Below are 27,735 nucleotides of genomic sequence, written 5' to 3'. Positions count from 1 at the left end.
GGCATTAAATACACCATGGCACCCAGTGAAGACAGTCATCGTCAAGTGGTGAAAATATGGCGTGTCATGACCAAGCACTGGATGTCCCTCCAGTATTGATGAAAAGACAAGAAGAAAACTTGTCAAGGAGGCTGCCAAGAGGCTTGTTTTAAAATGAAAGAGAAATCACTTGAAAAAGTGTTACTGTCCGATGAAACCTTTGAATGAATTTTGGCCATGATTCCAAAAGAGGGTACGTCTGGCTCAAACACAACCATTGTTCATCACCAGAACACCACACCAACAGTGAAGCGTGGTGGTGACAGCATCATGCTCTGCGGCTGTTTTTCTAAAGCTGGAACTAGGGCCTTCGTCAGGGTTGAGGGAATTATGACGCTCCAAATAGCAGTCAGTCTTAGCACAAAACCTTCAGCCTTCTGCTAGAAAGCAAAAAAAAAAAAAAAAAATGCCATATATATATATATCACCAAAAGCCAACTACAACATCTGAACTTTATTCGAGGTTAATCAGAGGCACTTTAAATGGTGGCTATTGTGTGCTGACGACACCCATTTAACCTGAGCTTGATTGTGGTTCATTCTGAACACAACCACATCCCCAATTCATTTTCCAGTTTTATTTTATTTTGTTTTTATTCTCGTAGTTAAAAGATTTAATACACCATAAACCGAGACCAGTTTGGGGTAAAATCTTTTTTTGGGGGGGAGGAGGTGGAGATTTTGAAATGATTTGTCTTTTTTTTTTGTACCACATAAACCTAGCATTTGAACAGGTGTGTGTAGAGTTTCTATCCACTGTATATATCCTGTGTATGTGAATTACCTTGCCAGTCGGCTGTCATTTAACCTCTTCAAGTGGTCTCGTGCTTGTTTGAAGTGACAAGATTTGAATGATAGTTGTACGTTCAACCAAACTGTAGCAAACACAATCCAAAATTGGTTTTGATCCAACCAAACATGTCAAGTGTGAATACACTCCAAGATACGCAGACCAACCATTACGGATCATCAAAGATAATGCTAAAAATACTTGAATACAACCAAACTAATGCACTTGTGCTCACCTTCCTTTCTAGACGTCCCAGGAATTTCTAGACCAACTGATGTCAAAGCTGGGGGGTAAAAACTCAGAAGAGACCGGCGGTTTTCAAGAAGCCCCCCTAGCTTACGATGCTGTGTGGGCCCTCGCTCTGGCTCTCAACAAGACTGTCGGACCTCTGAAGGCCAAGGGTCGTCGCCTGGAAGACTTCAATTACAACAACCGAGATATAACCGCTGAAATCTATCGTGCCCTCAACACCAGCTCCTTCGAAGGAGTTTCAGTGAGTACAAAAAAACCCCAAGAGAAAATGAGCACATGATGATGAGGTGCAAGCAGTGAGCGAGGGATCAGGAATGAGATATTATTCGACGGTTCAATATAGAAGTGTAAAGTGCAATGCATAGTGAGGGGTGTTAAAACATTAAAATTCTGCCTGTTTCTTACAGGGTCATGTAATATTTGATGCCCAAGGTTCTCGGATGGCCTGGACACTAATTGAACAGCTTCAAGGTACACCTCAGCTTGTTCCAGAATTCAATTGGAATTCATTACAATAATGAGGTCATTCCAAACAAGCATCACACCCGTCTGCACTTTACCATCAAACTAGAAATATACAGTGTGATGTCATGTGGATGCATTTAATCAAACTTTGTTTTCTATAGCACCTTTCATACATAAAAATGCAACAAAAGGGCTTCACAAAAAAAATCAAACAAATCACATCAATAGAAAGATGTGAAAAGACCCGCTCCCTCCTATCCCTACACAAAGATGCAAACACCCCCACACACCACACACACACACACACACACAAAAACAGTCCTGAAACTTTATTGACACTACTCGTAGGTCAGAAGCAGCTGAGAACTGCGAGATACAGTGGGGCAAAAAATATTTAGTCAGCCACCAATTGTGCAAGTTCTCCCACTTAAAAAGATAAGAGAGGCCTGTAATGTTCATCATTGGTATACCTCACCTATGAGAGACAAAATGAGAAAAAAAACCAATTCAGAAAATCACATTGTCTGATTTTTAAAGAATTTATGAGCAAATTATGGAGGAAAGTAAGTATTTGGTCACCTAACAAACAAGCAAGATTTCTGGCTCTCACAGACTTGTAATTATTAGAAAACGGAAGACATAGAAGACCACTGATAGTCTCCCTTGATCTGGGGCTCCACACAAGATCTCACCTCGTGGGTTCAAAATGATCACAAGAACGGTGAGCAAAAATCCCAGAACCACACGGGGGGAGCTAGTGAATGACCTGCAGAGAGGTGGGACCAAAGTAACAAAGGCTACCATCAGTAACACACTATGCCGCCAGACGTGTCCCCCTGCTTAAGCCAGTGCATGTCCAGGCCCATCTGAAGTTTGCTAGAGAACATTTGGATGATCCAGTACAGTATTGAGTAAACATCATGCTTTGGGGCTGTTTTTCTGCAAAGGGACCAGGACGACTGATCCGTGTAAAGGAAAGAATGATTGGGTCTTTCAACATGATGTGACGGGGTCTTGACGTGACTGGGTCTTTCAACATGACAATGATCCCAAACACACTGCCCAGGCAATGAAGGAGTGCCTTCGTAAGGAGCATTTCAAGTTCCTGGGGTGGCCTAGCCAGACTCCAGATCTCAACCCCATAGAAAATATTTGGAGGAAATTTAAAAGTATTTGTTGCCCAGCGACAGCCCCAAAACATCCCTGCTCTAGATGAGATCTGCATGGAGGATTGGGACAAAATACCAGCAACAGTGCGTGAAAAGCTTTTGAAGACTTACAGAAAACGTTTGACCTCTGTCATTGTCAACAAAGGGTATATAACAAAGTATTGAAATTAACTTTTGTTATTGACCAAATACTTATTTTCCACCGTAATCTGCTAATAAATACTTTAAAAATCAGACAATGTGATTTTCTGGATTTTATTTCTCATTTTGTCTCTCATAGGTGAGGTATGATGAAAATTACAGGCCTCATCTTTTTAAGTAGGAGCTGCGTGTGTCTGTGTGTGTGTGTGTGTGTGTGTGTGTGTGTGTGTGTGTGTGTGTGTGGTGTGTGTGCGTGTGTCTATAGTGGCTGAAATCAAATATTTTCTCACTAAATATATTTCCAAAGGGGATATTGACATGAAATTGTCACCAGATGTTGGGAACAATCCAAGTAATCATTCATACAAAGAAAGTAGCATATAGATAGATAGATAGATAGATAGATAGATAGATAGATAGATAGATAGATAGATAGATAGATAGATAGATAGATAGATAGATAGATAGATAGATAGATAGATAGATAGATAGATAGATAGATAGATAGATAGATAGATAGATAGATAGATAGATAGATAGATAGATAGATAAGAATGTGTACGTAATAAAACAAATGTATGTTGAGTACCATATCCCTGAACAAAACATAACACAAGAAGCATCTGGGTTGATCTAAACTAGTTTGTTGGCTGAAACATTCTCCCACTTTCGGGATCCCTTGATTACCGTTCAGTGAATCATGGCTATGTGGAGGTTTTCAAGCTTTTATTTAAAAGGTAAACCACTTCCAAAACCAAGATGTGATGATATGATAAATGGCCAAAGTGTTTTTATGTTTTTCTCGCCTTTAAATACGGTACTCTTCAATGATCATGTTGATACTTTAAAAACTAATGCTGTCTAATATTCATGTCTGATGGTTGTGTTAGTGTATTTTCCAGAATGAGTAGGCTGGAGCTGGCTGAGTAATAACAGTGATAATGGAGCAGTGTGGCTGTGTGTTTCCATCCGTGTGCTCTATTTCGCTCAGTCTGTGAGTTTGGACTATTGGTGGCTCTCTGTGTTCTGGGGACTGATTAAAAATGTAAACTTGTGCTGCCAGTTTTTTGTTGCTGCTAATTCAGCTTTGTTGGCATCAGTCGTGCCAAAATGAGCTGCTCGAGGCCAAGTGGCTGGATAGTTTTGGTCATCAAATTTTCATTCATATTTCTTGTCGTACACAAATGTGAATCCTTTAAATTGATTTAAGCTAAAACAATAGTTTATTCTTCTCTTTTATGCAGTATGTGCAGTATGTGTGAAGAGTGACTCCAAAGCTTTCGCTGGCACTCTTGTTGCTAACTGTTTAGAGGTGTAAAGCCAAACTTAGTTCTAGTACCTTACATTTATCCAAATACTACAAAATTTGTTGTGGGCCAATAACTAAATGGACGTTCCCTCCTTTTTTTAACCCGTAGCTGTCTCCTCTTATCTAGTGCTTAAATTAATTACAATGCACTTGTAGTTCCAGTAAGCCATTAAAATAATCATTTAATTATTCATTCATTCATCTTCCGTTCCACTTCTCCTCACTAGGGTCGCGGGCGTGCTGGAGCCTATCCTAGCTATCATCGGGCAGGAGGCGGGGTACACCCTGAACTGGTTGCCAGCCAATCGCAGGGCACATAGAAACAAACAACCATTCGCACTCACGTTCACACCTACGGGCAATTTAGAGTCTTCAATTAACCTACCCTGCATTTTATTGGGATGTGCGTGGAGTGCCCGGAGAAAACCCACGCAGCCACGGGGAGAACATGCAAACTCCACACGGGGGGCCAGCATTTGAACCAGTCGCACACTGTGCCGCCTCATTTAATTATATTTTTCAAATTATTGCATGCTGCATCTCTTCTTTTTTTTTTTTTAAACATCACGCTAAGCCTTTTATATTGAATACAAAAGTGGCTGGCGGTTAAACTGTCGGCCAATCATTAAAAACAGCCTGCCGCTATTATCGCATGCCTATTCAAATAAAGAATAAGAGTCACAGAACCCTACAGTACTGCTTGTTAAAAGCCAACATACAGCAGGGGATAACCAATTTGCAGCACAGATCTGTCACAGAACAGAAAGGCTTCCATCTCTTCAAAATGTTACGATCAATGTTGACTTGTGTGTATTTCCGCCCTAAGTTAAGTGTATACAGAGAAGTGACATTTGCCACTCCTTCCTCACAAGCAGTGGTAAACTCGGTTCTTTTGATGGAATTAGGTTACGCTGAGTCTCACGAAAGTTTTGTTGTTCACTTGGGTCATTTGAGTCAATATTGGTGGCCGCCCAAAAAAAACCAAAAAAAAAACACCACTTTTACCGTCGAAGGCTTACAACCACATCGGACTGAAAGTAATTTAATAAAAGAATCCAAAATGTAAAAATAGAAATGCAACAAAAATTGAATGTGCAAAGATTGGAATTTGGAATGGAATATAATTGTATACACCGTGTAGTAAAAAAAAAAAAAAAGACCAAAATAAATAATGAAAAAACTTTTTCCATTATTCATGTGACCTACAACCTGTACAACACAACTTGGGGAAAAAAGAAAGAAAAAAGACAAAAGAAAGGAAAAAACTAAACAACTGAGATCATGTGGTTGCACAGGTGTGCCATCCATCCATTTTTTACCGCTTATCCGGGTCGGGTCGCGGGGGCAGTAGCTTTAGCAGGGACGCCCAGACTTCCCTCTCCCCAGCCACTTCATCCAGCTCTTCCGGGGGGATCCCGAGGCGTTCCCAGGCCAGCCGAAGGACGTAGCGTGTCCTGGGTCGTCCTCATCAGGGAGGCGTCCGGGAGGCATCCGAATCAGATGCCGCAGCCACCTCATCTGGCTCCTCTCGATGTGAAGGAGCAGCGGCTCTACTCTGAGATCCTCCCGGATGACCGAGCTTCTCACCCTATCTCTAAGGGAGAGCTTGGACACCCTGCGGAGGAAACTCATTTCGGCCGCTTGTATTCGGGATCTTATTCTTTCGGTCACGACCCACAGCTCATGACCATAGGTGAGGGTAGGAACGTAGATCGAACGGTAAATTGAGAGCTTCGCTTTCGGCTTAGCTCCTTCTTTACCACAACGGACCGATACAAAGTCTGCATCACTGCAGACGCTGCACGGATCCGCCTGTTGATCTCCCGTTCCATTCCTCCCTCACTCGTGAACAAGACCCCAAGATACTTGAACTCCTCCACTTGGGGCAGGATCTCATCCCCGACCTGGAGAAGGCACGCCACCCTTTTCCAACTGAGGACCATGGTCTCAGATTTGGAGGTGCTGATTTTCATCCCAGCCACTTCACACTCGGCTGCGAACTGCTCCAGTGAGAGTTGGAGGTCACGGCTTGATGAAGCCAACAGAACCACATCATCTGCATAAAGCAGAGATGCAATACTGAGGCCACCAAACCGGACCCCCTCTACGCCTCGGCTGCACCTAGAAATTCTGTCCATAAAAGTTATGAACAGAATCGGCGACAAAGGGCAGCCTTGGCGGAGACCAACCCTCACCGGGAACAAGTCCGACTGACTGCCGGATATGCGGACCAAACTCTGACTCCAGCCCGTATCAGGGGGTTCGGTACCCCATACTCCCAAAGCACCCTCCACAGGACTCCCCGAGGGACACGGTCAAACGCCTTCTTCAAGTAGACTGGTTGGGCGAACTCCCACGCACCCTCGAGGACCCTGCGGAGGGTGTTGAGCTGGTCCACTGTTCCACGGCCAAGACGAAAACCACACTGCTCCTCCTAAATCTGAGATTCGACTTCCCGACGGACCCTCCTTTCCAGCACCCCTGAATAGACCTTACCAGGGAGGCTGAGGAGTGTGATCCCCCTGTAGTTGGAACACACCCTCCGGTCCCCCTTCTTAAAAGGGGGGCCCACCACCCCAGTCTGCCAATCCAGAGGCACTGTCCGCGATGTCCACGCGATGTTGCAGAGGCGTGTCAACCAGGACAGCCCCACAACATCCAGGGCCTTTAAGAACTCCGCGCGAATCTCATCCACCCCCGGGGCCCTGCCACCGAGGAGCTTTTTAACTACCATGTTGACCTCAAACGCAGAGATAGGAGAGCCCGCCTCAGAGAACCTACACTCTGCTTCCTCATGGGAAGGCGTGTCAGTGGAATTGAGGAGGTCTTCGAAGTATTCTCCCCACCGACTCACAACGTCCCGAGTCGAGGTCAGCAGCGCCCCATCCCTACTATACACAGTGTTGGTGGTGCACTGCTTTCCTCTCCTGAGATGCCGGATGGTGGACCAGAATTTTCTCGAAGCCTTTCTCCATGGCCTCACCGAACTCCTCCCATACCCGAGTTTTTGCTTCAGCAACCACCAGAGCTGCATTCCGCTTGGCCAGCCGGTACCCATCAGCTGCCTCAGGAGTCTCACAGGCCAGAAAGGCCCGATAGGACTCCTTCTTCAGCTTGACGGCATCCCTCACCGTTGGTGTCCACCAACGAGTTCGGGGATTGCCGCCACGACAGGCACCGACCATCTAACGGCCACAGCTCCGGTCGGCCGCCTCAGCAATGGAAGCGCGGAACATGGTCCACTCGGACTCGATGTCCCCCGCCTCCCCCGGAACGTGAGCAAAGTCCTGTCCTTCTGACAGGGGATTCTGCCAGACGTTCCTAGCAGACCCTCACAATACGTTTGGGCCTGCCACGTCAGACCGGCATCTTCCCCCACCATCGGAGCCAACTCACCACCAGGTGGTGATCAGTTGACAGCTACGCCCCTCTCTTCACCCGAGTGTCCAAGACATGCGGCCGCAAGTCTGATGACACGACCACAAAGTCGATCATCGAACTGCGACCTAGGGTGTCCTGGTGCCAACTGCACGTGTGGACACCCTTATGCTTGAACATGGTGTTCGTTATGGACAATCCGTGACGAGCACAGAAGTCCAATAACAGAACACCGCTCGGGTTCTGATCGGGGGGCCCGTTCCTCCCAATCGCGCCCTTCCAGGTCTCACTGTCATTGCCCACGTGAGCATTGAAGTAGCCCAGCAAAACGATGGAGTCCGGAGCGCTCTTTAGCACCCCCTCCAAGGACTCCAAAAAGGGTGGGTACTCTGAACTGCAGTTTAGTGCATAGGCACAAACAACAGTCAGGACCCATCCCCCCACCCGAAGGCGGAGGGAGGCTACCCTCTCGTCCACCGGGGTGAACCCCAACGTACAGGCGCCAAGCCGGGGGGCAATAAGTATACCCACACCTGCTCGGCGCCTCTCACCGTGGGCAACTCCAGAGTGGAAGAGAGTCCAACCCCTCTCGAGAGGACTGGTGCCAGAGCCCAAGCTGTGTGTGGAGGCGAAGCCGACTATATCTCGTCGGAACTCCTTGACCTCACACACCAGCTCGGGCTCCTTCCCTGCCAGAGAGGTGACATTCCACGTCCCTAGAGCCAGCTTCTGTAGCCGGGGATCGGATCGCCAAGGTCCCCGCCATCGGCCACCGCCCAGCTCACACTGCACCCGACCCCAATGGCCCCTCCCACAGGTGGTGAGCCCATGGGAAGGGGGACCCATGTTACCCTTTCGGGCTGTGCCCGGCCGGCCACCAGGCGCTCACCTTCGAGTCCCACCACCAGGCCTGGCTCCAGTAGGGGGCCCCGGTGACCCGCCTCTGGCCAAGGGAAAACGAAGTCCATTGTTTGTCGTCATCATAAGGGGTCTTTGAGCTGTGCTTTGTCTGGTCCCTCACCTAGGACCTGTTTGTCATGGGTGACCCTCCCAGGGGCATAAAGCCCCAGACAACTTAGGTCATAGGATAATTGGGACACACAAACCCCTCCACCACGATAAGGTGACGGCTCAAGGAGGGGCACAGGTGTGCACACCCTCATAATTGGGGTGTTCAGAATTAAACAATCACATTCAAGTTTCAAACTCATGTTAAACTGAAGTCAGCACATGATTGCCACCATAATTACCTCTGATTAACCCCAAATATAGTGAAGCTATTCTAGTAGGCTGACATTTCAATTTTTTTTTGTTTTCTTTATTGCGGAAGCGTGAAGGTTTTGTGCAGTGACTGTTAAAAAGACAAATGTTAACTTAAAAAAAAAATGTTAACTTAAAAAAAAATTAAATACAATTGGCCAACAAGTTATGTGTTAATATTGGAGTTTTTCTTCCATATTAGCTTAACAGCTCTCTCAGCCATTGAAATTGTAATTCAAATGATAAGGATAGTTTCTGCCTGTATCTCATTTAAGGATGCATGAATTGCCTCCTGGAGCTGCAGTCCAACCTTAAAGGTTTTCCTTTTAAGGATGCTCCACAGGTTTTCAGAGCTCATTGATTATATTTGACTTGATTGAATTTAATCCCACTTGAAATACTAAACATAAAGTGGACATGTGGGATAGTAATAACGCAGCCACACAAACGGTTCGTGACACGCAGCAATGACATCATGCCATGGTTAGTTGAAGTGATGTCATCGAGGAACGATGATCTCAATTCCGCCCCAAACATTTCTCCCTCCTCCCGCCTCAATCCTTTGTCAATCTCATCGCTCCTCGATGGAATTTTTGGTGGGAGGAGCTAGCATATAAACAGAGGAGTGAGGACCTCGGAGGTTGCAATTAGACAAATGAGATGAGCACTCAAAAGGGGGGAAGTCGGGGGGTTTGAAGTGGAAATAGAGGGTTTGGGTAAGGCTGTATGATATTTTAGAAATATGTATTGAGAAGTGATAGCAGAAGCAGTTCCCACTGAGTGACTAAATGTAAACTGTTATGTTCATCAGAGGTTGGATTAATCAACGATATCTATTACAAGTACTATAATGTGAGGTCTGCCCAGTAGGCCTGAGATTAGCGCTTTATACTTCATGTGCAGAGACCGCATAATGTTTTCTGCATGCTGATTATTACTGATTGTAGAGTTCCTTAATGCAAAGAGCTGATGAGAGTGGTTGCAGCCTCTCTGATTCCCTGCATGTTGTGTCTATCCTCTGAGTTAAGTGGCGAAATTATGCCTCATTAGTTTTGCACTTGGAAGTATAGTTAAGTGGGAGATTGTCTGATGCCTTCAGTCTGTGCCCCTATGTGCAACAGCACGCTGATATGAAACGTTTTATAACAGCAAACCTTTGCCACTTTTCTACATACCAACCAATCCTGTCCTTCAGAGCTCTACCCAAGTGTCTATTTGGAAATATTTACTGTGACCATTAACCAATGAGAAATGACACTTTATTGAGGCTCAATTTCAGTATATTGTGGAACCCAAAAGTCTTATCAAATTTCAAAATAATTCTTTTCCCCATAGAGATTGTTTATGAATTGGTTTCAGATGACCATTGTGGGCTCCATTGTATTCATTGTATTTTTCCACTTTGTGATCATTACAAACAAAAATAATTAAAAATTGCATGCGTTCAAGTCGAGGTTCCACTCTGTCTGTCTAGTGTTTTTGGTCACATGAAAAATACATAAACAATCGTCACCCAATACATTAGCATATGAGCCGGCCACTAATTAACCAAGCTATTCACTATATGAAAAAATAAACGCGCAACAAACACGAATTCATTTTTTTGTGTAAAATATCATGCAATATCAAACAATATCTTTGTTTCAATTTGTCAGTGACCTGATTAATAAACAGCAACATTCTGTGTGTTAATTTCAGAAATTATTATCAGGTAAAATACCAAATCTAAAGTCATGACATGTCAATATGATGCAGTACTATTTCCATGACCTCAGTGACCTCTGTTAAGTGGTGGGAGACCTTTGCATGAAATGAGTAACTCTGCTTGTGTTTTGCTTTTCATACTTGCTTTCTCTAGCTTTTTTTTCTGAAACATCAAAAAGGAGTGTTAAGAAAGGGAAAGAAGTGAAAAGAAGAATGTAAACCAGGAAATTAATATAAAACACTCCAGCATTACCATATTTGTTGAAAAAATTAAGGTACATTTTGTTGTTGTTTTCCTTTTTTTTTACCCTGAAATAATTATTCTTGATCTTGGTTATTTCCTATGTGAACGTTTTTTTCTAAATCTGGATAAATCAGGTCTACCAATGTCCGAGTAAAATATTTACCGGTACATTGTCCCCTCACAATTTGTGGGGGATAGGGATAGAGCCCTTCATCAAATAGCAAAATCCACAATTACAAACCTAATTTACGCCCTCCTTAAGAGGTTTAGAATTGCCTAGAGATGCCACAAGATGGGAGCAAGGCATTACTTTTGTCTAAATGAAACTCCTCAACTCACTTCAACATAGTTCTTTGTCACCAAGATGTCAAAGGATGGTGGCAAAGCACTACTTTTCTCTCAATGAAGCTCCTTGACCAACGGGAACAATTTTATGGCACCAAGATGCCAGAAAATGGCACCAACGTAACGCTTTTTTGCTTTGGCCTTAGCAGAAAAACAGTGAATAGGTGAGTTAGAGCATAGGTTCCCCCAAAAAATAAGCAAGTTAGAGCGTCTGCCTCACAGTTCTGAGGACTGGGGTTCAACCCCGGCCCCGCCTGTGTGGAGTTTGCATGTTCTTCCCGTGCCTACGTGGGTTTTCTCCAGGCACTCCGGTTTCCTCCCACATCCCAAAAACATGCGTGGTAGGTTAATTGACAACTAAATTGCCCGTAGGTGTGAATGTGAGTGTGAATGGTTGTTTGTTTGTATGTGCCCTGCGATTGGCTGGCAACCAGTTTAGGGTGTACCCCGCCTCTCGTCCGAAGATAGCTGGGATTGGCTCCAGCACGCCCGCAACCCTAGTGAGGAGAAGCGGCTCAGAAAATGGATGGATGGATGGATGGACGGATGGATGGACTCAGGACAATGGTGTATTCCAAATCCCAACTGAAAGTCTCCAAAATCATGTTTTGTAGACAAATGTTTTTGGCAACTGCTTTGTTACAGGAAGGAAAGATTGGATATCAATTGGCTAAGACATCTGGATAAGGAGTACCTTTTTTAAGAAAAGATTTGATGCCTGCCACTGTAAATGACTGTGGTGCATAGCCAATAAAGACTTATTGATCCAATCCAATACAGCTTTACTTATAGAGCGCTTTAAGAACTGCACAGTTGACTAAAGTGCTTAACTCAGTATAAATGAAGGAAATAAAAACCCAGCAAGGAACATAACAATGTACTGTAACTTGATAAAATACCAGGAATATAAAAGCAATATAAAAAAAGGTAAAACAACAATTTAAAAAAAATAGTAAATGAAAACATAAAATATCTCAAACTGAGGTAAAAGCTAGAGAGAAAGGTGTGTTTTTAGGAGAGGTTTTAAAAACAGGAAATTAATCTGCCTGTTTTAGGTGCAGGGGCAACCCCACAATTTTGGGGTAGCAACTGAGAAACACGGTCCCCTCTTAAGTTTTCTCTTTGTTTTTGGGGCCACTAGCCAACAGTGATCTGTCAACCAGAGGAAACGTGTCAGATGTAGGGTCGGACAGATACTGTGGGGCGAGACCATAGAGTGCAACAACTTTACATTTTTTTCTTTGTGCCGGTTAAAAGCCATGGAGCAGTATTCTGACTATAGCTGCAGTCGGGCAAGTGACGTCTGCTCAGCCGGCCTCGCCTGTGTGGAGTTTGCATGTTCTCCCCGTGCCTACGTGGCTTTTCTCCGGGTATTCCGGTTATCTCCCACATTCCAAAAAACATGCATGGTAGGTTGATTGAAGACTCTAAAATGCCCGTAGGTGTGAATGTGAGTGCAAATGGTTGTTTGTTTTTATGTGCCCTGCGATTGGCTGGCGACCAGTTCAGGTCATCTTGCCCGATGATAGCTGGGATTATGGTGTTTCTTTCATGAAACCCCGACTGTGTGTTATATGATATACAATGGCCTCTTGGTTATGTTCGCCATAATGCAAGTTACTTTGTTGGCTTGCCAAGAGTGTAAATTGCTTTTGCTCATTAAAGCGTCTTCTTCTGCAAGCCAAATGAGCTTCTGTTTGACTTGTGTGATTCATAGACACAAAAGTAGCGCACAGTAACTTGAAGAAATAACTTTCATCCGCTTACTTGTATTGAGATAATAACAATTTAGACCACTGGTTACTCAAATTAGTCGTTACTGGCATTCGTGTGTACTGTATATTCAGCTTCTCCTCTCATGTTCTTAACACCCATCGTTGAGGCTGTCCTCCTGAATGGCTAAGTGTTGTTTTGTATCGCATCAGATCATCCTTGTCGGTCCAAGTCAGAGTTAATCTTTTAATGTTTTTTTTAGCTGAAGTCTGGCGACATTTGCTGATGTCTTCAGGGACATTCAACTTCATGGTTCCACTGTACTGATTTGGGACTGATAAAGTTGTTCAGAAGAATTAAAATGCTGGGGACCAACAGACTCTCGTCCAAGAGCCCTGAGTGTTCCCCAAGACATCCGTCAATAGTATTGAATAATAGTATAAGCTGTTTGAAAAACAAACAAACAAAAAAACCTCAAGTTAGCCTGAGCAACGAAGTATTGAGTTTGACAGGCAGTATGAAATTAAAATGCAATTTAGACAGTTATAGTCGAGCTCAGCGTAACGCTCTCGCTTTCTCTCACAGGAGCAAGCTATAAGAAGATTGGATACTACGACAGCACTAAAGGCAATCTGTCCTGGTATGGGAATGACAAATGGATTGGTGAGAGACATTCATCTTCCTTTGCTCCCCTTTTTATCCTCTTTATCACTGTCTCTCACCCTCTTTCTACCTTCTAATCTCCTGTTTTATCTGACCCTGCACCCTTACCAGCCCTTCCTCTATCTCCTTAATCCTTCCTCCTTTATGGCCCTCCCTCAGCCTCCAACGCTCTAAATTCAAATTTGATTGTGAATGTTCATCAGTCTATCAGTCGGGCTTTATCTTGTGGGAACATTAATGATCCCTAACGTATCACAGCAAATATCTAAGCGAGAGCAACAGTTCAGCAACATTCTACGGAACCAATGTTCCAATCCGTTTTCTAATTAAAGATGCAGTGAAATGTGCAGTTCAAGGCAGTGGAAATGATGCAATAAATAGAAGATGTTCGTTGACAGTCAAAATATAACGGGAGTATGGCAATCTGGGAGGTAATGGCATTGGGCCCCATGACCTTGACATTGAGGAATGAAGATGTGTTTCCTAATCAGTATGGAGGCAGTGTGTGAGCTTGTGTCATTTCAGCTACCCTGAGCACACACAATATGTTGCTCTCGCAAATGTAGAGAAAGTACCGTATGTTCAATAGACTTGAAAACAATTAATGACACCATATTCAGTGTATGGAGGCCATCTGTGATTGGAAAGCACTAGTAATATTTTCATTATTATTCATGGTCCTTTACATCTAAAAACAAAAAAAAACATGTAAGTTAAACACCACTGTGATATATAAAACACCAAGCGCTTTAAAACTTAACATTAATGACAATTTTGGCTGTTTACAAGTAATTATCTACAACCCCAATTCCAATGAAGTTGGGACATTGTCTTAAACATAAATAAAAACAGAATACAAGGATTTGCAAATCATGTTCGACCTATATTTAATTGAATACACGACAAAGACAAGATATTTAATGTTCAAACTGATAACCTTTATTGTTTTTAGCAAATAATCATTAACTTAGAATTTTATGGCTGCAACACGTTCCAAAAAAGCTGGGACAGGGTCATGTTTACCACTGTGTTACATCACCTTTTCTTTTAACAACATTCAATAAACGTTTGGGAACTGAGGACACTAATTGTTGAAGCTTTGTAGGTGGAATTCTTTCCCATTCTCGCTTGATGTACAGCTTCAGCTGTTCAACGGTCCGGGGTCTCCGTTGTCATATTTTACACTTCATAATGCGCTACACATTTTCAATGGGAGACAGGTCTGGACTGCAGGCAGGCCAGTCTCGTACCTGCACTCTTTTACTACAAAGCCAAGCTGTTGTACGTTCGTACAAAAATCAACATGTTCTGTCTTCACCCTCTGTCCTACTATTTCCTGCTCTTTGAAGTAAACTTATGTTCACAAGTATTTGGATAATAATAAGGGTTATGATTTTTGCTTTCATACACAAATGCAATGAATTTACTACTGTAAAACAACCAGATGTGATTGAAGTGTAGATTTCAACTTCACAAGACTATAACATTTATCATTTGAGAAATTACAACCCCAATTCCATTGAACCATTGACGCTGTGTTAAACATAAATAAAAACAGAATACAATGATTTGCAAATCATGTTCAACCTATATTTAATTGAATACACTACAAATACAAGATATGTAATGTTCAAACTGATAAACCTTATTGACAGGTGGCAAAAAGGACTGAGAAAATTGAGGAATGCTCATCAAACACCTGTTTGGAACATCCCACAGGGGAACAGGCTAATTGGGAACAGGTGGGTGCCATGATTGGGTATACAAGGAGCTTCCCTGAATTGCTAAGTCATTCACAAGCAAAGATGGGGCGAGGTTCACCTCTTTGTGAACAAGTGCATGAGAAAATAGTCGAACAGTTTAAGGACAATCTTCCTCAACGTATAATTGCAAGGAATTTAGGGATTTCATCATCTACAGTCCATAATATTATTCAAAGGTTCAGAGAATCTGGAGAAATCACTGCATGTAAGCGGCAAGGGCGAAAACCAACATTGAATGCCCGTGATCTTCGATCCCTCAGGCGGCACTGCATCAAAAACCGACATCAACGTGGAAAGGATATCACCACATGGGCTCAGGAACACTTCAGAAAACCAATGTCAGTAAATACAGTTCGGCGCTACATCCGTAAGTGCAACTTGAAACTCTACTATGCAAAGCAAAAGCCATTTATCAACAACACCAAGAAACGCTGCCGGCTTCTCTGGGCCCGAGCTCATCTAAGATGGACTGATGCAAAGTGGAAAAGTGTTCTGTAGTCCGACGAGTGCACATTTCGAATTGTTTTGGGAAATTGTGGACGTCGTGTCCTCCGGGCCAAAGAGGAAAAGAACCATCCGGACTGTTATGGACGCAAAGTTCAAAAGCCAGCATCTGTGATGGTATGGGGCTGTGTTAGTGCCAATGGCATGGGTAACTTACAAATCTGTGAAGGCACCATTAATGCTGAAAGGTACATCAAGGTTTTGGAGAAAAATATGCTGCCATCCAAGCAACGCCCCATCCTTATGGACGCCCCTGCTTATTTCAGCAAGACAATGCCGAACCACATTCTACACGTGTTACAACAGCATGGCTCCGTAGTAAAAGAGTGCAGGTACTAGACTGGCCTGCCTGCAGTCCAGACCTGTCTCCCATTGAAAATGTGTGGCGCATTATGAAGTGTAAAATATGACAACGGAGACCCCGGACTGTTGAACAGCCGAAACTGTACATCAAGCAAGAATGAGAAAGAATTCCACCTACAAACCTTCAACAATTAGTGTCCTCAGTTCCCAAACGTTTATTGAATGTTGTTCAAAGAAAAGGTGATGTCACGTCCAGAGGAGAGAGAGTGAGTATATTGGTAGAAGGATGATGACGATGGAGCTGCCAGGCAAGAGAGCTAGAGGAAGACCAAAGAGAAGGTTGATGGATGTCGTGAGGGAAGACATGATGGCAGTTGGTGTTCGAGAGGAGGATGCAGGAGATAGGCTCTCATGGAAAAGGATGACGCGCTGTGGCGACCCCTAACGGGACAAGCCGAAAGGAAAAGAAGAAGTTCAAAGAAAAGGTGATGTAACACAGTGGTAAACATGACCCTGTCCCAGCTTTTTTGGAACATGTTGCAGCCATAAAATTCATAATAAAAAAATTCTGAATAAAAACAGAATACAATGATTTGCAAATCATTGTATTCTGTTTTTATTTATGTTTAACACAACATCCCAACTTTATTGGAATTGGGGTTGTAATTAAGAAAGTAAACTGACAAAATGTAATAATGGTTGATGAAGTATGTATAGATGACTTCTGTTGAAAACATTACTTGATGCTTTGGCTTCATTATAGTATAAAATATGAACATCATCAAAACATAATTAAAATCCGCAACCAATAAGAAAATCTTCCATTTACGCACAATACTTCTACTATTGACCCAGATGGCAGATTTATAATAATTAAATTGATCATCGATCAAACAATTTTGACCGTCACTAACATTTATGGCCCTAATAATGATAACATACAACGCAGCTGCACAAACATAATTGCAAGAGATTTCAATTTTGTTACTGATCCCTTATCATACTGCTCCAGTACACCTGGCAACTTGAGAAATTGCCACTCAACGAAATTACTACAACCTTACATGAATGACATTGGTCTTGTCAACAGTTGGAGAATGAGAAACAAATATACAGGAAGTCCTCGAGTTACGACGTAATCGACCTACGACGTTTCGACTTTACGACGCCCGTGTCTCGTCCGCCATTTTGTCCCCAGCACCATGGGGTTTCTGCTTAGCTAGTGCATAGTGCTAGTCTGTGTCTGCCTTTTTCGCCCTCCTTTTTTCACATTATGGCCCCAAAGAAGAAAGCTGGGTCTTCTCGCGATGCTGGTCCAGCCCAAAGAAAAGTAATTACCATGGAAGCGAAGCTTCACATCATAAAAAGATCAGAGAAAGGAAAGACACCGACGAATATCAGTAAAGACTTAGGCTTCAGTCGGTCGACCGTGGCGACCATTATTAAGGACAAAGCCCGTATTTTAGCGCACGTGAAGGGTTTCGCCCCTATGAGGGATACAGTGATCACGAAGCAACGTTCTTCAATCCTTGCCGAGATGGAAAGATTACTTATGCGGAAATTCGGGTTACGTCGCAGCGTAGGAACGGAACACATTCGTAAATCGAGGGCTTCCTGTATTGTACACTGTGTTGGAAATTACGAGGCATATGCGCTTTTTGTTCATTTTCCTCAAACGTATGTGTGATTTACAGTGAATCGAAATGTTTTGATCATCAACAATTATATTAGCTTCCAAAATAACCTCCATTTTATTGTACAAAACAACTGCAATCTCACTCCAAATACATCCATCCCTCCAAGAAATTGGTTGGAAAAAAATCTGTTGTACTTAAATTCAGGTATAATATCTTTACTAACAAACAGCCATTCACACTCAGATTCACACCTACGGGCAATTGTATTTTGATGGCTTGGTGATTAAATGCTGTATCCACCAGTAATAATGCAATGGAATCTCTACGGGTGCTCGCTTTAAGTGAGGGAGCAGTTAGCTTCTAATGATTGACACTTACTTGATTGCTCTGTGAAGTTGTTCTCGTGGCAAATTCATTGCTTTAAAAAAACATGCATTTGCTTGTCAGAAAGTTACAGTATATTTGTTCTACTTTTACATTTTCATCACAAAAAACTGTTTACTGTCTGAATAACACACATTTAACAGTATGATGAGCTCATGTAAGTTTTTATTTTTTCTTTTTTTTTTTTAAGTTTCCAGTGCTTTTCATTCATCACACTATGGACGATAGGCACGGCAACAGATCACGCATTTCCGGCGGAAAGATTAGACAGCGTACGAATTTCCGGTGTCTGTCTGTTTCATGCTACTGGGGCGCCATCTGATGTTAAAATAACCTAATTCTTTAAATGTGGGATATCGTGGGGTTGTGTAATCGGTATGTTCAATACTTGGGTGCTGGTATTTTTTTAGTGGAAATTTCATCAAGTTTTGACTTTTTAATGACAATGGGATAGCTCCTCCAGCCAACACTACGATGTGACGCCCACCCGCCCATTATGTTCAGCAATTCAACTCACCGTTGTATTGTAAACACGTTTAACAGTGTCCCGGTTCTACAAAGAAGATGGGAAGTGGGGAAAATACACACAATTTCGCCAAGACAATTTCACGAAACAACAACAACAGGCGGCGACGGTCGAAGCTCCGAGCTTCCCTCCTTTTCCCTCCCCGCTCGGCACCGCTTAGCTCCCGCCGGCGGCAATCCGCCGCCAGCTGCTGCTGTCACGAAGCACCGGTCACTCACGCGGACTGAGAAACAATTGAACCGTGAGAACATTGATCCTGACACTGCTATATGCTCATCATTATTGTTTTATTGCTTGTGTTCTGTTTTCATAACCCTAATTTCGTTTTATCTTCACCATGTAATGACAAGAAAGGCTTTCTCTTCTATTTATGTTCCGTCTTTATATATAGCAATTTCGTATAGCTGTGATTGTTTTTCTAAGTGCTCTATGAACAAAGTTAAGTTGAGAGTTGTGTCTTTGCGTGTACGCACTATGAAACTATGAATGGCGGATTAAATCAGATAAGGATACTTCGATTGCTTCAGTGATGCTTGAATAACTGTAGCAATTATTATGGTAATTCAACCCCAATTCCAATGAAGTTGGGACATTGTGTTAAACATAAATAAAAACAGAATACAATGATTTGCAAATCATGTTCAACCTATATTTAATTGAATACACTACAAATACAAGATATTTAATGTTCACTGATAAACTTTATTGTTTTTAGCAAATAATCATTAACTTGGAATTTTATGGCTGCAACATGTTCCAAAAAAGCTGGGACAGGGTCATGTTTACCACGGTGTTACATCACCTTTTCTTTTAACAGCATTCAATAAAGGTTTGGGAATTGAGGACACTAATTGTTGAAGCTTTGTAGGTGGAATTCTTTCCCATTCTTGCTTGATGTACAGCTTCAGCTGTTCAACAGTCTGGGGTCTCCGTTGTCGTATTTTACGCTTCTTAATGCGTCACACATTTTCAATGTCTGGACCCGCACTCTTTTACTACAAAGCCACGCTGTTGTAACACGTGCAGAATGTGGTTTGGCATTGTCTTGCTGAAATAAGCAGGGGCGTCCATGAAAAAGACGTTGCTTGGATGGCAGCATATGTTTATCCAAAACCTGTATGTACCTTTCAGCATTAATGGTGCCTTCACAGATTTGTAAGTTACCCATGCCATTGGCACTAACACAGTTACATACCATCACAGATGCTGGTATGGAACTGTTCGACTATTTTCTCACGCACTTGTCCACAAAGAGGTGAACCTCGCCCCATCTTTGCTTGTGAATGACTGAGCAATTCAGGGAAGCTCCTTTTATACCCAATCATGGCACCCACCTTGTTCCCAATGAGCCTGTTCACCTGTGTGATGTTCCCAACAGGTGTTGGATGAGCATTCCTCAACTTTCTCAGTCTTTTTTGCCACCTGTCCCAGCTTTTTTGGAACGCGTTGCAGCCATAAAATTCTAAGTTAATGATTATTTGCAAAAACAATAAAGTTTATCAGTTTGAACATGAAATATCATGTCTTTGTACTGTATTCAATTAAATATAGGTTGAACATGATTTGCAAATCATTGTATTCTGTTTTTATTTATGTTTTACACAACATATGAACTTCATTGGAATTGGGGTTGTACATCATTCATGGTAACTTTGCGTAAGCAGACAGCGAGTATACTTTGATGATAGTTTGATGCAGTGCTTGTTATTGCTATGCATTTGCCTTGCAACCGGAAGTTAGCACGCAACCTCGCCCTTAAAGTGAAAGTGGTGCTTGTATAGAGTCCATTATGGCCGATTTCACAATTTTAATCAGCACTCTTTCCCCATGGCCTACTGCATGTAAACTGACTCACTTAATGGTGTCGAACAAACTCTTTGTTTTCCTTTAAGTAGTCGTTACCTGGGAAACTGGGAAAATTTCCCCCTAAAGTAACTCAAACCCTCATGTTTTCATAACTTAAATACTTCTGTATCTGTATGATAATTTGTCGGGCTCGGACTTGCCCTTCAAATCCTGATTTGTTATTTGTGTTGACTGTACCGAATGACTTCTGAATCAGAATTGAATTGGAACTCCTCATACTACTCAGAAATAAAGACGTCATAGTCCAACAAAAAAAAATTCCAATTTGATTATTTGAAACCAGAAAACCAGTACGCTGGCACGTTTTTGCTGCTGCTTCTCCCTCCAGAATAGTTTTTCGCTTTAGTTTAAAATGGCTGGCTTTAACCAGGAACTTTTGCCTTAGCATGGCCAAATGTTGGTTGGCTTTGCACCTGTCGGTGCCATAAATCCTCCCTGCCTGGGACCAGCTGGCTCCTTTCTAACTAGCTCGCTAGCTGCTTGTCTAGCTCTCATCATCCGCCACGCTGTGTCGGATCCCGCTCAACTGTCTCCCTTTCATTCTGCCGCCGTCGCCTCCTTTCCGGCTTTGGTTGTGGCGCTGCCATGAATATCCGTGCAGCTCCTCAGGCTCGGCTATCGGACGCCTCCTTCCGCCGAGATCTTGGTGGAGGCTTACATTTATTTGCATCCGTGATCAACTGCAAGAACAAACTACAACCGTGCATATGCGCAGAAACTGTGCGCCGTAAGTCCAAATTACGTCAGCCATAAACAATAAAAATCTTTCCTTTTTTTTTTAAGTAAATGCAGCGTGGCAGCAGTTGAAACTCTTGTCAGAATAATGTATGTTGTCTGATCTTCTAAGATTCGTTCTGATTCAAGTCCGAAAATTCTAATTCGATGATCGCTTTTCCACACCCACTCAAATCCCAATTGGAGTCACCACCGATTTGTGCACAGCCCTTATAATTTGGAACACAGTGTACACTTCACTCTAAAGGTATTGGAACAATATCTTTTCTTCTGTAGACTAAAAACATTTGGGTTTGATATCGAAAGCTGAATTTGAGATACGAGATCAACATTTCAGCTTTTGTTTGTAACAAAACATCTACATTTCAGGTGGGCAAATGTATTGGAAGAGATACTTGGAAATATGTCGATAAGACTTAATTGTTATTTTTAGAATATGCCGCTGGCCGTTCAACTGAGCTGCGGGCTGTGCATATGGCCTGCGGGACGGACTTCAGCCATACCTGCATTACAGGCTATGTGCCACCATAGAGCAAGGTTAGCCAAGCAGCCTCTCCCTATGCTGAGGGAAGCCAGAGGATGTACTGACCTCCAGAGAGTTTTGTGTTGACCGTCATTTACTGTACGGTCATGCAGCCTCCAGCCTGTCCGGCTCGGCCATCTGGACCGAAGGTCAACAGATGCTTTTGGACAGCGGAAGTGCCAGTTCGCCAGAATTTGCTGTGGGACTTCCAGTCACCCTGATGTGCTTTTAAAGATGTCCATCTCTCTGTCAGCCATAGTGATGACAGCATTAAAAATAGTCAGAAGAGAATTTATTGGTGCATGCAAGTAATAGGAGATCTCAGCATTATACCTTCAGAAACTAAAAATGTAGTCATTGCGGACTTTATATGGACAAGATATTGAAGTGTGTCCATTCATCCAGAATAGAATTTGGCTCCCATTCTCTGTTCTTGTTCAGCACCAAACATGATTGATGAGGGTGAGGCCTCTTCTTACAGTAAGTTATTGCACACCAAACTCATCCAATCATACCTACATTGCTTCTACAAAGTGTGAAGCATAGTGTTGTCTGCACTCCTCAGGTCAGTTGACCGGACGCTTGTCGAGGTACTGCATGAGGGTGTACGCAGGCTCAGAGGGTGTAGAGCTTTTTCGGTTGCTGGTGCATCTCTTTGGAATGTCACTGTCCATTTTGAAAACTCTCTGCACTTGTTTAGTGTTTAAGTTGATTGTTTTTATAGTTTTTTAACATTGCTATTAATCTATTGTGTTCATTTGCCCTATGTTTGTTGTTCCGTTTTATTTGTATATAATGTACATCACTTTGTGTGGCGCTGCGGTTGTTTAAAGTATGAAATAAACTTGAGTCGAGTGGAAATGTCAATCGAATAATGATCTGATTTTCACTTAAGCTCTTTGTTTAGTACATCGGTGCTAGTTCTGTACTCATGTCTATCCTTCCTTTCTAAACTTTCTTTGTTTTAGTTTGCTTTGTTTGGTACCCTTCCAATCACCACTGAAATGACAGACCCAGAAATGATGCATACAAAGATAACTACTACACGTAGGAGGCATGATTGTTCTGGGGCCGCTTCGGTAACATCTGCCACAGGGTATCTTCAATGTGTGCGGGGTAAAATGAAAGGCATTCTGGCGCAATGTCAGCGTTGCCTGGTGTCAGAAATCTTGCTCTCGTGAAGCTCCCGACAGGAAAAAGTGACCCAAAACACACCAGCTAGCTAAAAACACCCAACAATGGCTGAGAACAAAACATGGGATGATCTAAATATGTGAAGTAGCTGAAGCATGCAGTTGACAGAAGGCGACTTTCAAACCTAAGACAGCTGGAACCAATTGGCCAAACGAGCTGGCAGCAGGTGAAGAAGTCTCGTTCAGAGTTACAAAAATTGCACGATTGCAAGGACGGTCACAAAAGGTTGTGTAACTAAATAACTATGTCCAGTCCAGTTTCATCAGATTTTTATTGTTGTTGTTGTTATATTTTTCGTCCACAATTCAAAGGAAATGCCTCATTTTCATTTGTTACGCTTCAGTAATGATTTTTTATTTTGATTTTTTTTTTAACTAAGTTTTACGTGTCAGTTAAGTTATTTCAGTGGGGTTTTCTTTCCTTAACAAAAGGGTACCAACAATTTTGCCAATTTTGTGTGTAACGTGTATGCGTTTCTTCTCATTGCGCTCCCTCTGTACAATCTGTTCGGTTTCTAATATCCTTCTGATATCTTTGCTCCTCCTCTGTCTCACTTCAATGTATTTGCTCACAGTCTCCTCTCTTCTCTCCTTGGAAACCACAGCTGCATCAGTGCCTCGCTCTCATATTGCCGTGGTAACCATTACGGGGCTTGTCTCCATGGTAACATACATCCCGATCGCACCATCAAGGGCAGGGAGAGGTTTTAGTGTTGATGAACACATTTTCCCACAGGATTCCAGGTTACATATTCACAGTGACACACACACACACACACACACACATACACTTACTTCTCTTTCTTAACCGCCCACACACATGCACAGGTAAAGTGTGTTCTGGTTTGAAGCCAAATGTTTACAAGTTAACATTTGTTTTTTTCATTTTTCATCTTTCTCAACTGCAGTAAAAGTTGCTCTGCTGGAACAAAATGAAAGTTACAAACATTTCATGTTACTGCTCCATCATCAAATATGTGTGTGTGTGTATATATATATATATATATATATACATATGTATGTGTGTGGGAGTGTGTGTTTATAGTCATCATTTTTTTGGGACATAGATCTGGTTCCACAGTCCTGTCATGTGGACCTCTTGTGGTATATGACATATATTCAAATAGTAGTACTAGCGAGGAGTATGCAATTTAATGTGATGTTGCCAAAGCCCTAAGATATGCAGGTATGAAAGTGAGAAAAAACAACTTTATTCTTCCAACACTAGCCAATCAATTTGGACGTACCCTGGTAAAAGCAAGCAGAAAACTCAGTGATTAATCACGGACAATAAAAACCTTGTAAAGAGAGCCACTGAGTTCCAAGAAGTCATGTACAATAGATACATCCAAGAAGCATCCTGAGGAATTTCAAGAATCTTTACTGGCAGACTGGAGGGGTGCCTATGAGGTTTGAGATGAATTCCAGGTTGAAGGAAATCAAAAGAGGAATGTCTCTTTGTTGAAGTCACCCTGCCAAGGTCGGATACCTGCAGGCAGGATTGGGCTTCTGTGGCATTCATCTGATCCCTGAGCAGAATGTGCTCGGATGAGAAAGCCATGGCCATAGTGGGTGAAAAAGACTTGGAGACTTTAGAGAAAAGAAGACAAAACCATTCTGAGAATCTGAGATCACTGTTGTTGCGATTGAAGTGCTTTATCCGACTGTATATGCACGTGAGAGCATTCGCCCTTCATCAACCAACAAAGTGAAGGTTGAGGTGATGGCCTCTCCTTACAAACTAGTATTCTGCTTGAAAGTAATAACAAGTAAATAATCACAATACATTTTGTTTACACTAAATATTTCAATATTCGTTATTTCTTCTTTTCATATTCATATTCATTCTTAAAGAAGAAGAAGAATAGAAGAATCATCTTTTTATTGTCATGAACATGCATGCATGCACACGAAATGTGTTCTCTGCATTTAACCCATCACAGTGAACACATACACATGTTAGTGGAACACACTGGAGCAGGGGGCAGCTGAAGCGCCCGGGGAGCATTTCGGCGTATCAGTGTCTTGCTCAAGGACACCACAGCCGTGAGTCCGGGGGATGTTGGCGGATGGTCCAGTCGGGGTTTTGAACCTAGGTCCCCCACGGTGGCAGGCGATGATCTTAACCATTGGGCCTCTTTCTGGCCGAGGTATTGCAATCATTCATCTATCCATCAATTTTCTATAGCAACTGTCCTCATCAGGGTCCCTGGTGAGCTCGAACCGAGAGCCCAAATAGACAAACAACCATTCACACTCAAATTCACACGTATGGACAATTTCGAGTCTTCGGCTTTATCCTCAAATCGGGAATTGATTGACTTATCTGCAGAGAGTGCCAGGCATGTTTGTTTGTTGATGTTTTTTTTACCAATGTGGTGAATTGGTGGAGCGTCTGTCCATTGTTTGGTTGAAGGAAAATTGTTACCACTGACCACTGTATTTGGCTCATTCAGCTGCTGACATGCTTCTTTATCCAGCGACTTTGACAGCGTGGAAATACATCCATCCATTTTCTGAGCCAGCTATCCGAAAAAAAAGTCCGATGTCATGCTCGATCAAATTTGAGAGTTTTTGTCCTTCTCAGCAGTGGCACTCAAGCGTAGATACAAAACATTTTTGTGTAGCTTGTCGCGCCGAGTACATACAGCGTCACTAATTCACTATTGTATCTGCGACATTTGCTTTCTTCCCGCCACTAATGTATATGTAACAAAGGTCGTAGGTCACACATTCAGCTCATTCTGCATCTGTCTTTCCCAGGCTGTGCCAGTAACGATACCTTTGTCTATTCAAATGGAAGCCACTATTTAAAGATACCGTATATAGTTATTTATATTTCCAAGTTTTTATCATTATTTGACATTGTGAATATTCATGTTTTCTGTTACTATAAAATTCCAAATTAGCCTGCATTTTTCAGGTTTAAACACAGCTCTGAGCAGCTTTTGTTTCATCGCTTTAAATGTAATTATGTAAAGCAGTGGTGATAAAAGGGCAAATGAGCTTATAGAAGCGCAGATGACAACAAGTAGAATGGATACAGATAATGTTAATAAAAAAAAAAAAAATGTTAGTCGAAAGTGTCTCAATAATCGGCCTTCTCTTACTATACCTAAATCTGCAATACACTGCCTTTACGAAGATAAAAGTTGTGTTCAATTTTCATTGCCGTTAGAGGTATTCATTTGTTTTGTGTTTATTATTTGTGTTGTTGTGGGTATACATTTCTTATATTTCATATAGCCGTATGTTTCTGAACCAATTCGAGCAATGCATCCGCAGCCATAATAATAAGCTTAATCGCTCTCTGACAATGTCAGTCAAAGCCGATGGAAGCTCTTCGATGGTACTTTGTGGGGGTGGTCTTAACAAAGTGTGCACTTGCGTTAAGACGACTAGAACCAGATCAAATCATTAAAATGAAGTAGGTTTTATTGTCGACTTCAGCGTTCCTTGAACTGAGGCATGAAACTACCGTATGTGAAGTGATGGATATACTGTAAATGTTTCTGGATAAACAAGAATAAAACCACACTTAAACCACCCCCATATGTTCGGGCTGCTGATGGGAATTTTACCCAAATCCTTGAAGAACAAGCATTTTTTGGATAATTCCAGTTTTCACTGTGTCAGCCATCTATGAGTGGTTATTGCGTTGAACTGGGTTATAATCTCCAAGTGCAGAGAGGTCGAGTTAGCAAACTGCACACTAGGTCACTTCTAAGTGGACAGCTTGTAGAAGTGGTTTTGGCTTGTTTGGTGCACACCAGGGTCCGTTGATAGTGTTCACACTTGAACAAACAAATCACACTGAGTAATCGCAGACAAGTTTTTTTAATTATTATTATTTCCATCCTGTAGTGGTACACTCGCCTGACTTTGGTGCAGGCAGCGTGGGTTCAGTTCCCACTCAGTGACGGTGTGAATGTGAGTGCGAATGGTTGTCCGTGTCTATATGTGCCCTGCGACTGACTGGCGACCAGTTCAGGGTGTAGTCCGCCTTTCGCCCGAAGTCAGCTGGGATAGGCTCCAGCGCCCCGCGACCCTAACCAGGATAAGCGGTGTTGAAAATGGATGGATGGATTATTTCCATCCATCCGTCCCTCCATTTTCTGAGCCGCTTCTCCTCACTAGGGTCGCGGGCGCGCTGGAGCCTATCCCAGCTGTACACCCCGAACTAGTTGCCAGCCAATCGCAGGGCACATACAAACAAACAACCATTCGCACTCACATTCACACCTACGGGCAATTTACTCCACACAGGCGGGGCCGGGGATTGAACCCCAGACCTCAGAACTGTGAGGCAGACACTCTAACCAGTCGCCCACCGTGACACCGTGATTGCTTGAACCATTTTCTGTTCCAAGTCTGTTTCTCGGTGTGAAGTACAGCAGGGGCCCATTCCCTTGCTCAAATGGTCTATAGAGTCGCAAACTCGGTAATAACGGAACTGGCAATGTCTGATACACTCCAATAATCATTTCCAAAACAACCTCTTTACACTCATATTGTCCTTGTCTCTTCCTTTATAGGTTCTGGACCACCTGCAGACCAGACAATGGTCATTGAGGAGTTCCGTTACCTGTCTCAGAAGCTATTTGTGTCCATGTCTGTGTTTTCTGGTTTGGGAATCGTGCTGGGCATCATCTGCCTTACTTTCAATATCTACAACAGCAGCGTCAGGTACATGAACCCATTTAAAACTGCAAAACTCAATTTTTATTGTGGTTGTAGATCACTCAATGTGAAAGGTGAAAATCATTAATTAACAGGTTGCTACTTGAGGTCAGTGGTGGGAAGTAATGAAGAAGAAATGCTTTTTCTTT

The 27,735-nt window shown here is 42.6% G+C and overlaps 1 protein-coding gene across 4 annotated transcripts in view; it reads left to right on the top strand.

Moving 5' to 3' along the window:
- Positions 1 to 27,735, top strand: part of gabbr1b (gamma-aminobutyric acid (GABA) B receptor, 1b) — a 244,315-nt gene that overhangs the window by 179,167 nt on the left and 37,413 nt on the right. For all 4 annotated transcript variants that reach the window (XM_061760292.1, XM_061760295.1, XM_061760293.1 and 1 more), the window contains 4 exons: positions 1,077 to 1,322; positions 1,489 to 1,552; positions 13,395 to 13,472; positions 27,442 to 27,592. In XM_061760292.1, coding sequence (XP_061616276.1) covers positions 1,077 to 1,322; positions 1,489 to 1,552; positions 13,395 to 13,472; positions 27,442 to 27,592 — 539 coding nt within the window. The remainder of the gene's footprint in view (positions 1 to 1,076; positions 1,323 to 1,488; positions 1,553 to 13,394; positions 13,473 to 27,441; positions 27,593 to 27,735) is intronic.

Source organism: Phyllopteryx taeniolatus, chromosome 21, assembly GCF_024500385.1.
Source record: "Phyllopteryx taeniolatus isolate TA_2022b chromosome 21, UOR_Ptae_1.2, whole genome shotgun sequence".
Lineage (NCBI taxonomy): Eukaryota > Metazoa > Chordata > Actinopteri > Syngnathiformes > Syngnathidae > Phyllopteryx > Phyllopteryx taeniolatus.
This window is presented reverse-complemented; position numbering and strand designations above follow the sequence as displayed.